Source organism: Erythrolamprus reginae, chromosome 6, assembly GCF_031021105.1.
Source record: "Erythrolamprus reginae isolate rEryReg1 chromosome 6, rEryReg1.hap1, whole genome shotgun sequence".
Lineage (NCBI taxonomy): Eukaryota > Metazoa > Chordata > Lepidosauria > Squamata > Dipsadidae > Erythrolamprus > Erythrolamprus reginae.
In genome coordinates, this window is record NC_091955.1 from 83,918,826 (window position 1) to 83,935,437 (window position 16,612).

Sequence of the window (16,612 nt, forward strand, 5' to 3'; positions counted from 1 at the left end):
ACTCAAGGTTTACTCCGTACCGCTTCCCCCCACCCCCCGCCAGTTCACATAATCCTCGCGCTCCAAACACACAGGGGAGAAACTGCGGGTGGCTTTGTGGGAAGGAGGGAGGCTTAGAAAAATGAAACGGGAGGGCTAAGTGGAGAAAAGCGGGGAGGGGATGTGTGCCTCCGCCGAGTCCTGCTTTAGGGGGGAGACTCTCTCACCGCGGGGTCCCCCATCCAATCTTCCCCCCTTTCCCCCCTTCGTATTCCGTCTACGACGCCCCCTCCCCACTTTTTTCCCAGGCAAGCCAAGATCCCGCTCGCCGCCTTTGACGTCATGTCTGTGGGAAAGGGGACCGGCAAGCGCGAGCTCGGGCAGCCGAGGCCAAAGCGGACCTGTCGCGGGAGGCAGGTGAAAGTTTTCCCCTCAAGTCTGGCGGTCCCTTAAAACACACGCACACCCAACAACCCAGCCGAGGGACGGCGGGGCGGCAGCGCTCTCTTTGCCCGGCCGCTGGTCTCAACACATCTGGAGCAGTTCGCCAAGCAGGGCCGTCCAGTCTCGTTCTGTCTGCCTGCGAGGGAGGCAGGAGGGAGGGGAGGCGCGCTAGCTCTGCCGGGGGACTGAGGGGCTGGGACTAAGCGGTCTTCCTCTCTGCAGAAAAAGCTCCCTGCCAGCAGAGCGCACGGCGTTGGCTCGGAAGAGGGAGAAGCAGCTGCTCGCCACCGCCTTTCCAGCCTTCGCTGCCGCCCGGTTCTTCCCCCCCTCCACGCCTGCTCGCTCGCCTTTCCTAGTTCCTGGATCTTGACTTGGGGCGAGTGACATTTCAACCCTCCGGACATTTCCCCCCCATTCCCGCCCTTCTCGGGGGGATGCTCCTTCGCCCCTTTTTTCCACTCCCATCGTCGGCGTCGCTTTCCCGCGCCCGGAGCTTCCCGCTTTGCAAAGCCGAGGAGAACCGGGGGAGGGAGGAAAGAAGCGAGACCGGCAAGAGAGCCCCGCGCTTCTTCGAGTCGGTCCCCACCGCCGCCGGTGCGCTGAATTTCTTGGGCAGGGGAGCCCGGATGTTCTCTGGCGAGGATGCTTTGCAATTGTACTAAAGGAGGCGAGGTCGGAGCGAATCGGGGTTTGGGCTTCGATGCAATCATGGGGATCAGGTAATAAAACCGAGCGGGGGAATTGAATCGCCGCAGCAGCTCCGGGGGTTTCTTCCTTGAACTGCTTCCCCCATCACCACCTCCTGCCGCCGCCGCCGCCGCCAGCGATCTCGGCTGTTTTGGGGGATTTGGAGGAATTAAAAAAAACACACACAGAGAACTCTCCGACTCGGGTGATTTATTCTTGTTGGCTACCGGTCCTCTCCGTTCCTCTTTTACTTTATTCAATGGTCAATGAAAACGAGAGGATGTACATTCCAGAAGAAAACCACCAAGGTAAGGCCGGGGGGCAGTTTAAGAATATATGGATTTTTTAAAAATGCAATTAGGGAATTTTAGTTAATCGCGTAGTTTTAATTTTATTGGATTCATTTGATTGCAATGTGACGTTTTTCCTATCGTGTGAGCCGCCCCGAGTCTTCGGAGAGGGGCGGCGTAGAAAGCCAATGAATAAATAAAATATATAGGGCGCCGGTCCCCCCCCCCCAAGAAAGCCTTCCTTTCCCTCCTTCCTTTCCTCCCCGCCGCTTCACCTGCTGAGAGAAGTCGCTCTGAGGGGGCCGAAGCGGGAGAGGAAGGGAAGGGCGGGAGGATGTTCCTGCGAGCGTGGGCTCGAGCAGAGACATTTCACGTAGAAACCTTCCAAGCCGGAGTGGAGGGGCGCCGGGGGAACGAACGCCAGGCGCCTCAGCTTCCCCGCCCTTCCCTCCCACACACACACTCCCCCCCCCCTCACGCGCCTTATTAGCCAGGTTTGGCTCGCGAGATTCAGCTGAGGCAACTTGTTCCTCAGGAGTGGCAAAGAGGGGTGGCCGCCGACTTGGGGCAGGGGTGGTGGCGGCGGCGGAGTTGGACCGCTGGGCTGTTTTCCCTGCCCCACTTCTTTGCCCTGACGAGCTTTATTATTATTATTATTTATTATTATTATTATTATTATTATTATTATTATTATTATTATTATTATTTGTAATGGTGATGGCGGCATTCCGGGCCAGGTTTAAAAAAAACCCCAAACACACCACATTCACACCCAGGATTTGCGACCCCAAGCTAGTTACTTCAGCCCCCCCTCTACTTTTAACTCTTCAGGATGGCTTTGACCCTCCCCTGAGGATGGAGGCGAAAGGATGGGGGCCTAATCAAGTTAGGGTGTGGGAACTGATAAGCCTTAAATTTGAAGGGGGGAAAAGGTGTGTGTGTGTTTGAATGGTAACTCTTTTTTCTAGAGCAAGATATTTATCCACTGACAGTCTTCTAAAAGAGGGTGGGGGTGGGTGTCAGATGGGAGTGAAGGGACAGTCCAAAAAACCTTCAGAAAAGAGGGTCTTGATTCTTCCCTACATTCCTCTCACCTGCATTTATCTATCTATCTATCTATCTATCTATCTATCTATCTATCTATCTATCTATCTATCTATCTACCTACCTACCTACCTACCTACCTATCCATATATATATGCATGCCACCCTTCTCAAAGCAACTCAGGGCGGTGTACAATATAATAAATACAAACTATGTGTAGAAATATGGGACTAACAACCTCCCCTTTTTTAATGGGACCCTAACGTGGAGAACAGCTCTAGCCAAGGTAAGCAGTAGTAATTGCATGTTTTTTTAGGCCATCTCCTTGGCTGAAGTCTCCCAGTTGCAAGACAAGAGAGCTGTGATTTTATTTATTTATTTATTATTTTATAGTCAAGAGTGAGACCCTGAAACCTTGGGCAGTGCATAGATTTTTTAAAAATGAACTCTAGTTTGGGGATGCTATTTTCCTTGGAGAGGATACTTTAAAAGGAAGCTTAACCTTTTTAACATTATTTTGAGAAGCATTGGTGGAAAAATGTATTTTTTTTAAAAAAGTGGGGAGGAGAAGGGAAAACTCAAAACTTTTTCTCCCTTCCTTCTTCCTGCAACACCTCTTAAGTAAGCTGCCCTTTGAACCCTGGGCACAGCGCCCCTCATTCTTGGATGGAAGCGCTTAAAATTATTAGTTTAGGAACTGAAGTGCCATCTCTCTTTGCTTGTGTGTTCTTGTGGGCATCCTTGTTTCAACAGCTTTGTCTAAAACACAAGCAGGTTGCAGGGTATTATGGAGTGGGGGGTTATTTACCAAAAGGTAGTTTATTGGTCCTGTGGGAAGACCAACCTCCCCTGGCTCATTCCTGCGGCCTTTGATTTCTGCCTCCTCATTTCACCACCCCTACTATTGGAACAGAGTTACTCCTGGTATTTGCTCTGTGGCTGTCACAGGCGGACAACCTTTGGATGAGGTGATGACGGTGTTCCCTACTTTAGGTTTATTCAAAACCCCTGCCTCTTGGATAGCCAAACCTGGAAAGGGGTTTGCTTGAGACTTAGTGTGGCCCTGCTCAGTACTATTTAGCTCCCATCATCCCTTGCCAGATGGAATTTGTAGTACACTCTCACTTGAAGGACCAGCCAGCCAGAATCGGTTGCACTGAACCAGACAGACAGACAGACAGACAGACAGACAGACAGACAGACAGACAGACAGACAGACAGACAAACAAACAAACAAAAAACAAAGCAGTTTCTCTTCTAAGGCAGCTTGTTGTGTTCATTTTATCGGAACAAAAAGCATGTTTGCATGACCTCTCTTCTCATTGTCCCTAAAGAAATTTAGTGGAGGAGGAAATCTAAGTAATAAGGATATGTACACCTTCCCGTTACATGCAGAACTGAAAAATCACAAGAATTTTATCCTAATAAACACTGTGTTTTATTTGGTGCAAGGTTCTATTTTTGCATTTTGCCATCTTAAGCCCATATGTGTCTGCCAAGCAAGAATATATGGGTCTCTTTTGCTGCTGCCAATGGTAATGATAAGTAGATCAAAACTCAGCTCCATAGCAATATGCCAAATACTATGGCAACTGAACTGAACTCCCTACAGTACTTACCAGCTGCAATGATTATATAACACGTATGGAATAGGTTTGACATCTCTCACTGCAGATTAATTTTTGTCGCTGCAAGGCAAAAAAAAGCAATACTTTTAAAGTGGAAAATATGGGAGGAAAGCCTATTATTTGTATTTTTTTCCCTGGTCACAGGGCTGAGCTGAGGCTAATAATATTAATGAGTAAGGGACCATTTCTGAAATAAAACATTTTGGGGGGAACTTGTTTAAGCCTCTTTGAATCTTCATTACCAACCCTTGTTCTGCTTTAAGCAATTATTGTCCTTATGCACCTTCCCCCCTCCAATTATCTTGGAACCCTTGTATTTTGGGCCAAAGCCAAGGTGTAGATTTATAGTGATGATAGTGAAAAACAGAACCCCAAACTAATTTTAGGATAAATTAGTGTAATTAGAGCAACTGAGTTAAAAAAGGGATTGAGAAATTGAAATAGAAGGAATATCCAGCAACCCTATTTGATTTTTTAGAAAATTCTATTTTGAGAGTACTAGATTGTCCTATGTTACACTTGCCATCACTCTTTAGAAGGGCAATGACTCCTTAGATTGCCGCAAAAACTTGTGCAATAGCATTGAATTACATATAGAGAAGGCCCTATTTATTTGACTTTCTCAACCAGAGTAACTCTCTGGCTATAAACTGAAGTGCTTTGATGTGAGCTAAAACAGCTTTTTTTTCTTAACCAACAATGAATGTACTCTTTATTTTTTGTGTTTTCCTGATTTAGTTTATATATATATATTGCTCCTCAAAATCTGACAATAAATAAGACTCAGCTAATGGCTTGTTCTCTTAATACAACAGTAGTACTGTAGTATTAGAAGAAGCTGCTTGAATTTATCCTTCTTTTGTTTTTAAGTTAGGCTCTTTGTTTAATCATCTCTCTTTGTTATCTCTCCAAGTACCAATAATTGATTTTATTGTTCAGTATGATGGTTTATGTGAATGTTTGCTGGGTATGGCCCATAAAACACATTCAAAATAGGATTGGTTGATTGAGATGACAGAACTAGCAGAGATGGCAACATTTTTTGACTAGAGAAAGATCAATAACTACATTTATTAGTAAGGAAGCTTCTTAGATACTTTCTGCTGAAAAAAAGAACAATGAACTTGATTTTGGGACTTGGGTTATTAAAAAGGATACTTTATGGAAAGAAGGAAAGTAGGATATAACCTTACAGAAGGTAAAATATAATAATTGTTTTTTAAAAGATGGCATGCCTTTTTTCCTCTTCCTTTTCCTTCTTTCCATATTTCTTTTTCACTTTCTTATTTTGTTTCTTCTTTAAATCTTCTTTAAATGTGTACTGTTTATAATTCTGTTGAAAAACTTAAATAAAAATAATTTTAAAAAACATAAACAAATTATTCAATTCAAATTAGTGAGATTATTCATTCTCTTAGATACAAATTGGAATTATTTGCACTTTAACGGAAGCATAGGGGAGTAATATGGGGGGGAATTGAATGTGGACATTTGGTTTGCAGGAAACTATATGTGAATATGATTACCTTCAAATCAGGCAGTAACATTTAGATGGCATAGCATGGTTTCAAATTATGCATAGTATGAATTCTTTACAGATTTTGACTACATAGTGTTGGCAGTGACATTGATAGCTGGGAAAGGGCTGGGCTGGGCAACAACAAATATTTTCATGCTGGATTAAAAGATGACGAAAAAGGTGCTGCGTGGGTTCTGATTCTGCCATAAGGTGGTGCTCAGTGTTTGTAGAGCTACAGTAAGAAGTTCTTAATGTAGTACAGTATAGCCAACAGTGCATCTAAATCATAGACTTATATTGATTTAAAACCATATTTTCTACCTATGTGAACCCTAAAGATTTTATTTCTGTCACAGATACCAAGGATGTATAGCTTCATTAATCTACTGTTCTCAATAATCTTGATTACAGTATAACAGGGAACCAAGATGGCCCAAGTAATTTAAAACTGGTACAGGTTTATAGTAGTGCAGACATGCCATTATTGGTAGGAAATGACCCCAAGGTTTACTACTGCCTTTTCCTTCCCTGATAGAACATCTATTTCTCAGCATATAATTCAAGGCAAGTTAATAATAATTAACACAAATGAGCACTTGCAGCTGGTCATCAATTCCACCTAGACAGGATCTTTTAAGCCGCCTGTTGATTAATGCCAAGGCGTCCAAATGGCTTACCATTCATCACTGGACATTGTTCAGTTCACCCTGCTTTAGCAGATTCATACTCGAATTCCTCAGGCAGCAATCGCTATTAGTGTTTTGTCTTCTTTCTTCTGGAAATTATTGCCATGTCTTTAAGTCAGGAAAGATATTTTATTCCATGACACTATACTGGAGGCATATAATCTGATTTGCTGGTCTGTGACCATAATAAAGATTGATTTAGTTGTATTCCCATCTTTTTTAATGAATTGTACAGATTCAAACCATACAGGTTCCTGACTGATGATAATTAAGTTTTAAGACTGAGTCATCTTGTGTTTATACCTTAAAGCTGCTAGTTTTAGCATACCATTTTGGTTCCCCACTTCCCTCTTCTTGTATTACTAAGAGAGTTTTCCAGAAATGAATCCATCTAATAAAATGATTGCTGCATTTTTCTACTAACTTTAACACAGGTTACAAATGTGCTGTGTTAGTGAAATGCCCAGGAATTCTGCCTCTTACATGATATGATATTATGTAGTTAAAATGATGGAGACTCTACTCAAAAAGAGGATAAATCAGCATCTAAAAAACAATAACTTATTGGACCCAAATCAGCATGGCTTTACTGAAGGCAAATCGTGTCAGACTAATCTCATAGAGTTCTTTGACTATGTCACAAAGGTGTTGGATCAAGGTGATGCCGTGGATATTGCCTATCTGGACTTCAGCAAAGCCTTTGATACGGTTCCACATAAAGAGCTGATAGATAAATTAGTGAAGATTGGACTTAATCCCTGGATAGTTCAGTGGATTTCAAGCTGGCTGAAGCATAGACATCAGAGAATTATTGTTAATGGCGAGTATTCTGAGCAGAGACAGGTTACAAGCGGTGTGCCACAAGGGTCTGTTCTGGGTCCTATTCTTTTTAATATGTTTGTGAGTGACATAGGGGAAGGTTTGGTAGGGAAGGTTTGCCTATTTGCCGATGACTCTAAAGTGTGCAATAGGGTTGATATTCCTGGAGGGGTCTGTAATATGGTAAATGATTTAGCGTTACTAGATAAATGGTCAAAGCAATGGAAACTGCAGTTTAATGTTTCCAAATGTAAAATAATGCACTTGGGGAAAAGGAATCCTAAATCTGAGTATTGCATTGGCAGTTCTGTGTTAGCAAAAACTTCAGAAGAGAAGGATTTAGGGGTAGTGATTTCTGACAGTCTCAAAATGGGTGAGCAGTGTGGTCGGGCAGTAGGAAAGGCAAGTAGGATGCTTGGCTGCATAGCTAGAGGTATAAGAAGCAGGAAGAGGGAGATTGTGATCCCCTTATATAGAGCGCTGGTGAGACCACATTTGGAGTACTGTGTTCAGTTCTGGAGACCTCACCTACAAAAAGATATTGACAAAATTGAACGGGTCCAAAGACGGGCTACAAGAATGGTGGAAGGTCTGAAGTATAAAACGTATCAGGAAAGACTTAATGAACTCAATCTGTATAGTCTGGAAGACAGAAGGAAAAGGGGGGACATGATCGAAACATTTAAATATGTTAAAGGGTTAAATAGGGTTCAGGAGGGAAGTGTTTTTAACAGGAGAGTGAACACAAGAACAAGGGGACACAATCTGAAGTTAGTTGGGGGAAAGATCAAAGGCAACATGAGAAAGTATTATTTTACTGAAAGAGTAGTAGATCCTTGGAACAAACTTCCAGCAGACGTGGTTGGTAAATCCACAGTAACCGAATTTAAACATGCCTGGGATAAACATATATCCATTGTAAGATAAAATACAGGAAATAGTAAAAGGGCAGACTAGATGGACCATGGGGTCTTTTTCTGCCGTCAGTCTTCTATGTTTCTATGTTTCTATGTCAATATTCTAATTTTCAGAAATAGTTCAGTAGCAGCATTACTTCATTTATGTATGTATTCCACCTTTATTGTGTTTACACATAATTCAAGATGGTGAACTTATGTAGTGCATCATCATCTTCCTCTTTTCTCTTCAAATAACAACCTCCTGAGGTAAATTGGGCTGAGAGTGAGTGATTGGGCCAAAGTCACCCAGCTGGCCTTCATACCTAAGGCAGAACTAGAAGTCACAGTCTCCTGGTTCCTACCCTTAACCACAAGAATCAAAACAGCTTGTAAACAATATTAAGTCAACATTGCAATCTAATGTAGTGGTCCCCAATCTTTGTGGCTTGACAGCCTGGCTTGGAGTGAGGGAAAAGGGGAACTGGACACATGTACATGAAACACAGCCCTTGTGTGAGTGGTGGGCTGGCACGTTAGCATGCAGTTCAACTTGCACAAGTGGCGGGCTGGTGCACATACACAAGTGCCTCCCCAGTCCACTGCTTGCACAAGTTGAGCTATACATGGGAGTTCCGGCCCCCCACTCTTTGGGCCAAGTTTCAAATAGGCCAGGGTCTGGGGCAGTGATGGTGAATTTTTTTCCCTTGGGTGCCGAAAGAGTGTGCTATTGTGCTTGTGCGAGTGCCTTCACCCCTAATTCAATGCCTGGGGAGGATGAAAATGGCTTCCTCCATGCACCGGAGGCCCTCTGGAGACTGGAAATGACCTGTTTTCCCAACTGCTGGTAGACCCAGTATGCTCATGTTTCACCCTCCCCAGGCTCCAAAGGCTTCCCTGGAGCCGGAGGAGAGTGAAAACACCCTCCCCCATCCCCCCTGAGGCTCTTTGGAAGCCAAAACTGCCTTCTCAGAGCCTCTGTGTCAACTAGAAATCAGGTGGCTGGCACACACATGCACATTGGAGCTGAGCTAGGGGAATGGCTCGCGTGCCAACAGATATGGCTCCGCATGCCACCTGTGGCACCCGTGCCATAGGTTCGCCATCACTGGTCTGGGAAGTCCTGATCTAATGCATCCATTAAGGCATTTTGAAATTACCTGCTATGTTGAGATTCTCTTAGCCTATATTGCTGTTTTAATTATAACAGAGAATGAGAAGAGATGGGGAGAAGAAACCACAGTGGTCTTTACTAATAACCATTTATTGATCTGAAGCTGGCAGCTTTATTTTTAGGGTAGACACTTCTTGTTTCTCTAATATTGGAGTCATTCCTTTGGAATTGTTGTGATTCAGTCTGAGGCTCCTCAGGGAACGGCTGGAACTCTGCCGGCTCCATGCTCAGAGGGGGAGGACGAGGAACAGGAGGAGGAGGAGGACCAGGCAGACGGGGAAGAGGAATGTCACGACGAGGAGGAGGGGGAACAGCCTGAGACCCCCGGGGGGGGGAGCTCTCCCCAGCGAGTAGCCTGGAGTCATTAGATGAGAACGCACAAGCCATCATCGATATGAGGCAGAGAAGGGCAGCACAACGAAGGGGACAATTAGCCAGGTATTTCCATCTCTAATAGGCAACAGCTGGGTTTGGGTGTGCTTCTCCTCAGAAAGGTTGAAAAGGCAGGCCCGCCCTTCCTGTATTGTGGAGAGTTATCTTTTGGGAGTCCTGTGACCTTGCTTCGATCCTTGGCGTCTCTGATTCTGGCTTGTGGCCTCGAAGGCTGAAAACTTGGGGGAGGCGTGGGTTTTATTATCTACAGTGGTGTGTGTGCCAGCAAGAAGCCTGTTGTATTGTCTGGCCGTCGTGACTCTTCTGTGAAGCTTCACAGCATTCCAGTTTGTAAGAACAGTTTTTGTTATCTGTGTTTGTTTTCAAAGATATAAAATGACTTTGCTTTTTACCAGCGTGTCTGGCTACTCTTTTTAGTTGGTGTTGGCGTCTGGGGGAACCCAGACAGAACAGGAATACTGTTTTATATCCATAATAAAGATACAACTGTTATATACTGCAGTGTTTCCCAACCTTGGCAACTTGAAGATATTTGGACTTCAACTCCCAGAATTCCCCAGCCAGCAAATGCTGGCTGGGGAATTCTGGGAGTTGAAGTCCAGATATCTTCAAGTTGCCACGTTGGGAAACACTGATATACTGTATGTAGATGTGATAAATAATAAATGTTCACCCGGAAATAACTCCCAATTGAATTTGCACCAACTTTTGATTTGGACTTTGTTGCATGCTCTAGTCTAGCATAATCAGAATCAACTGTTCTAAAAAGGCAAGATTCTTTTTTTCTCTTGTATTCCTTTTATTCTAGAAAACGAGCCCATATCGTGAAGTATGATATCTTGAACATGTCAAATTAATTTTAAATCCATTTTATTTCTGTCATTCATTATCAATATACCCATCAATAGGCCTTTGAATCTTGTTTGCTGTAATATTACATAGGGGGCTGTTGGTTGGTACTCTGCTCCCATTCTTTAGTAACAGCATTCAGAAGTTTAAATATTGAGGTTCCCAGCCATCTGGTGGTGAGGGTAGCAGTGGCAATGATGAAGATTAGTATTGAAAAATAGAGATCTTTGAAAAGGATGAGAATCAGTCTTTTGGTTTGCGGGAACAAAGGTAGAAGAGAATTTCCTCCCTTATATTTTCTATATTTCCAATAAAACCAGAATAGGTCTTTTGTTCAGAATGTAGCTACAAGAACTAGTGTTATTAACGATTTTTCCCTCAACAACATATGGGGAAAAGTTCAATATATAAAAAAATCAAAAAAAGAAGAGGAAAGAAATAAGTAGTAAAACCTGCAGCAAACTGAAAGTATCCTATATAGCAGTTTTAAAATCAGGATGTGGTTAAAAGTGAACCGCTGCTATATTTTAAAATTCTTTTAAAATCACAGATGTATAGCATCCAAGGAGCAATCCCTTGAAGGGGCTATGCAGCTTTCAGCTAACCTTAAAAGGAATAGCTAGCATGCTCACCAGAGCCTTTATTTAGATTAAGCAACTATCTAAGAGTTCTTCTAATTGGTTCTCCTACAATTTCTCCTCTAGTGGTCACTATATTTAAATCCCTTAAGGGCTTCATGAAGAATTCTGTGAGAGGTTTAGAAAAAAAATGCACTGGTTTCCTTATTGAAGGTGATCTCTTTCTCTGCTTTGATTTCCAAACTGAAAAATACCTTTGCTGGCTAAAGACGGGCTGAAATATTTCTGCAAGCAATCCACTGTGCCACTGATTTTATCCCTTCCTCATTTTATCCCTCCCAGAGTTCATTGGGATTTAAGAATTCAGACGGAAAATTCAGAGCTCAGTTCTTCCAAGGCTGTAGTGTGTTGGGATGTGGGAGGAAGAATGGCAAATCTATATGGGTCACTTTTTTTAAAATAACTTTTTTTGGTAGGGTTTTAACCTGTGATGAAATATAACAATTGCTAAGATTGTTTAGTGCTATGATTTTATTGACTGTAATTCAGTTGTGTACTTATTATTTTTCAATCATTACCTCTGAACCCCCCTGCAGGACTACAGTATCTCTAGGAAATGTTTATTTTAAGATTTTAATCCAACACATTCAGCTATTTATTGATGTAAGCAAGCAGTCACTCCGTGCCAAATTGTTCCAAGACGCAAGATTGGTGAATTTTTTTCCTGTTTTCTGTTTTTTTCACACACACACCCCCTTTGGGATTTTTAATTTATAGTAGCAGTTCTCAACCTTTCGGCCTCCCCATGCTCCCAGAAAGGTTCCAAAGCTTGGGGAGAGCAAAAAATGGGCCTTCCCACTCCTCTGGAGGCTGAAAACAGGCTGTTTCCTGACTCCTAGTGGGCCCAGAAGGCATGAAAATCAGCTGGCCAACATGCATGATCAGAGCTCACATGCCCACCAATATGGCTCTGTTTGCCACTTGTAGCATGCATGCCATAGGTTCACCATCAAGGCTCCATACCATTTTGAACAAACGACTAACTAATATCTTCTTTAAAACCTCCAGTAATTGGAATACCCACAACTTTTGAAGGCAAGCCATTTTAATTTTAATAATCTAGTTCCAGTGGTCATAAATTGAGGATTACCTATGACATGTTGTGTGAATCTGGAAAAATCTAGTTTGTGCACTGATTGGTGATGTATTGTCTATGAATTTGGCTAACTGGCTTTTACAACAAAGCAGGGCATTTGGTGAAACATTTCATGAAACTATTATCCAAAAGAATTATTCTGTACCTGTAAATCCATATTATTATTTGGATAGAGATGTGGAGGTCTAAGATTGAGACTGTTCTCGTGTTAAAATAAAACTTGTGGCACATTAGGAGTAATTTGAATACTCTAACTTTCTCTTACTCTCAAAATTAAAGTTACAGTAATATGGAGTTCACATTTCCTTGCCCATGGTGAAGATTATTAACTAGGAAAACAACAACAGTACTGAATAAAACACTTACATAGTTAGGGTTTCAAATACAGTATATGACAGAGAAAACCGAATCTGAATATGAGGTTGTTTGATAATTTATTTTTTTAATTAAAGCCCTAGATTCTATCTAATATGGAATCTAACATAGAAGTAGTCCTTGACTTTTGACTGTAATTGAGCCTGGAAATTATGGTCATAAGTCACGAGAGTTGTAAAATGATTGGACCTGTTTTTATGACCTTTTCCACAGCAGTCTGTAGGAAATGACCAAAAGAGGGATCAAGCACACTATCAGTCCTTCATACCCACAAGAGATCGAAGGCCAACCCTCCTTGAATTCCATTGACTCTTATCTACTGCCAATTTGCCTTGTCCGTTAGTTGTTCAGAATCTTGTAGAACTAGCATGGATTAAATTTGTACTAATTTCTATAACCTTGGTTCTTGATTTCTGGTGTCTGACACCGTTAACCAGTCGTTCGCTAGGAGCCAGATTTTGCTGAAAACTGTAAATAAACAGTGGTTTCTGGCAAAACCATCATAAATCATAAGTCATATGACTATGGGGCACGGCAAATGGACATACATGCAGGCTGGTTGCCAAGCACCCAAGATGAGGTCATGTGACAATGGGAGGGATGTCAAAACTTTGGAACAGGGTCATGAGTACAATACCTTTTTGGGAAGTCCATTGTAATGTTGGACTTATATGCTGCCCCGAGTCCTTGGAAAGGGGCGGCATATAAGTCCAATTAATAAAATAAATAAAAAGAAATGTTGACCATTCATTTAGTAACCAGTTGTAAGTCAAGGACTACTTACTTACTTACTTGATTTATTTGATTTTTTTTTAATGCCACTCTTCTTCTTAGACTCAGGGCGGCTTACAACATGTTAGCAATAGCACTTTTTAACAGAGCCAGCATTTTGCCCCCACAATCCAGGTCCTTATTTTACCCACCTTGGAAGGATGGAAGGCTGAAGTCAACCTTGAGCCAGTGATGAGATTTGAACCGCTGACCTGCAGATCTAGTAGTCAGCTTTAGTGGCCTGCAATACTGCACTCTACCCACTGCGCTATCTCGGCTCATTATATTACACTGGCAGTAATGTACATAGAGCATTGGAAAGTTTTTAATAGCAGGACTCAGAAATGCAAGCTCCTGAACTAGATTAGCCTGATGAGGATGAATATTTGATTCTGAAGTACAAATGTAAAATTGAAAGAACAGTCTTGAAAAAAAAGTTGGCACCAACCATTTTTAAAAGATGAAAATTCTCCATAATAAGTCATAATCTTCTACACCATCTCCTGCTACCAAACAGTTATCTGTTGGGGTGCTGGGGTGGCGGAGTGGTTAGAGTGCAGCACTGTAGGCTATTCCAGCTAACTGCTAGCTGTAGTTGAGCAGTTCAAATCTCACCACTGGCTCAAGGTTGACTCAACCTTCCATCCTTCCGAGGTGGGTAAAATGAGGACCCAGATTGCTGGGGGCAATATGCTGATTCTATAAACCGATTAGAGCAGGCTGTCAAAGCACTATGAAGCGGTATATAAGTCTAAATGCTATTGCTATTGCTATGCTATTGCTCTCCAACATGTTTACTGCATCTTTACTCATGCAGTAAAAATGTATTCACTGGGGTTTATTTCCACAATAAGCCTTTTGTGGTATAACTTATGCTCTGAAAATGGAAGTGCAAATTATTTAAATTCTAATATACAAAATGTGCCTTTGGGTGCTTAAAAAATAAAACTATTTGAAAGCCTGAACATGACCCCATAATTATAAAATAAATGTAGTTTTATAAAGTTATTAAGTCAACAAATCTTCCTATGTACAGTATATTATAGGGACCAAGCTGCCCTTACGTTGCTTATCAAATTGCAGATTGTTTATTCAGAAGATGAAAGGGGAAAGAAAAAAGTTTGTTTCTCAGATGGATATCAAAGAATATTTGCAAAACCTGCCTTCAAAACACGTAATCCTTCATTGGTGCACAAGTGACGCTTCTTGGAATTTCATTTCCAATTTTGCCAGACAAAATAAGCTTTTTCAATGCATGATTCATCTTAAAATACTTGCTTTATGTAGCATGAAGTAACTGTTGGAGAGTTTCTCTCTTCAAGGCAGTCTAATTGATCATACGGAGGCTGTGCTCTTTGTTCTGTGTGCATTTTTAAAAAACATTTCTACAAAAATTTTGAAATCTAACCTGTAATGGTTTCCAGGCTGTTGCTCATGTGCCTTCCCATAAATTTTATTCCAGACCGCAGGAATCTCTATAGTTCAAGGTTTAAATGCAGAATATTTGATTTTTCACTGTGGAACCCATTTACACTTCGGTGACTGTTGTTCCTGCATTCAAATTCCAGATCCATATATGGAAACAACATCATGGCCATAACTGTGAACTAGAATGCAAAAGATTTCTCTGCTGCAGACAGGAGAAATAACGGAAAGTGAAATATGACTTTTTCTCCCCAGAGGTAGAGATGGGGAAAGATTGCCTTGGAAAAGAACTGCAACCAAAATAAAATATTGTGTTGAAGATAACTGGCTGAGATAGAAAAAGATTACTAAGCATCAAAATTTCACCTTCTTTTAATTCTGTCTCATGTAATTTACAAACATTTTACAACATTTATCTGCTTCTGAGTCACACCCCTTGTCATTCTTGCATTCTCTCTTATTTTTCTTCATTCCTAGCCTCCAACTTTTTTCCTGTTTATTATTCATCTGCTTTCTCATTTTCTATATCCCATCCCCTCCTGTTTCTTTCCTCTCCTCCTTTCTTCCATTGCCTATCAAATATGTAAAAGTACATTAATTTGGTTAACTTCGTGTGTTTGTTCGTAGATTGAGGTTTGATCCAAATTTAAACATGGGAAGCGCCACCATGCTAAGGAGAGCTTTTATATTGACTTAAATGTTTGATCAGTGTCAGTATTCTGTGAGTAGAGGAAGTTGAGATGTGTGAGGTCATACATGTCTATCGAAAGGTTAGGAAGGTAGAAGTAGAACAAACTTTGAAATACAGTGTTCCCTCGATTTTCGCGGGGGATGCATTTCCAAGACCGCGCGCGAAAGTCGAATTTCTGCGAAGTAGAGATGCGGAAGTAAATACACCATTTTTGGCTATCACAAGCCATCCCTTAACACTTTAAACCCCTAAATTACCATTTCCCATTCCCTTAACAACAATGTATTCACCATTATTACTGGTATTCACCATTGAATAAGACACTTAGTAATCCTGATATTTATAAACATAATTATTTATTAACAATAATTAATTTTTTGTTATTTATTTGCATAAAGTATTAGTCTGACGATGATGTATGATGTCATCGGGTGGGAAAACCCGTGGTATAGAAAAAAAGCCCGCAAAGTATTTTTTAATTAATATTTTTTGAAAAACCGTGGTATACGCGATTCGCGAAGTTTGAACCCGCGAAAATCGAGGGAACACTGTACCCCCAAATATTTCCATGCTGTCTTATTGCACTATGTTGCTATCTGTATACTGGCAGAAATGAAGTAGAATTATTCAGTTTGCATAACAACAGAACACTTTAATTCAGAAATCTAAGTATGTCGATCCTCTGTTTACTTAGTGCTGCTAGATGTCTAAACATTTTCTGTTTAGAGAAGACTAAACTTTTTGCCCCATTTAAACTAGGAGAAAATTATTTTCCTCCATATACTTTTAAAGTTGATTTATACCAGGATAGCTAATGCTATGATGTTGCAATGCATTTCATTCAGTGTGGTCAAAGATAATAGCATGCAATTATAAAATGAATTGATTTGGGAGTGGCCCTAAGATCCTAACTGGAAGTGTATGTAGACTATTTAATAGGTTTTAGAATGATGTTTCATTGATATTTACCAAATGGTACGGAGGAATCAAAAATAAGTCGGTAAGTGTTGTATTCCCTCTCTACAAATCGATGGTGAGACCACACTTGGAGTACTGTGTACAGTTCTGGTCACTGCATCTCAAGAAGGACATAATGAAACTGGAAAAAGTGCAAAAAAGGGCAACAAGAATGATAAAGGAAATGGAGCACCTCCCTTATGATACCAGGTTGCAACGCCTTGGTCTCTTCAGTCTTGGAAGACGGTGT

At 41.4% G+C, this 16,612-nt stretch overlaps 1 protein-coding gene across 1 annotated transcript in view; it reads left to right on the forward strand.

Moving 5' to 3' along the window:
- Positions 1-1,279: 1,279 nt before the first annotated feature.
- CACNA1C (calcium voltage-gated channel subunit alpha1 C) overlaps positions 1,280-16,612 on the forward strand; it is a 611,798-nt gene continuing 596,465 nt past the window's right edge. The window contains 1 exon segment of the mRNA XM_070756479.1: positions 1,280-1,418. Coding sequence (XP_070612580.1) covers positions 1,370-1,418 — 49 coding nt within the window. The 5' untranslated portion in view covers positions 1,280-1,369.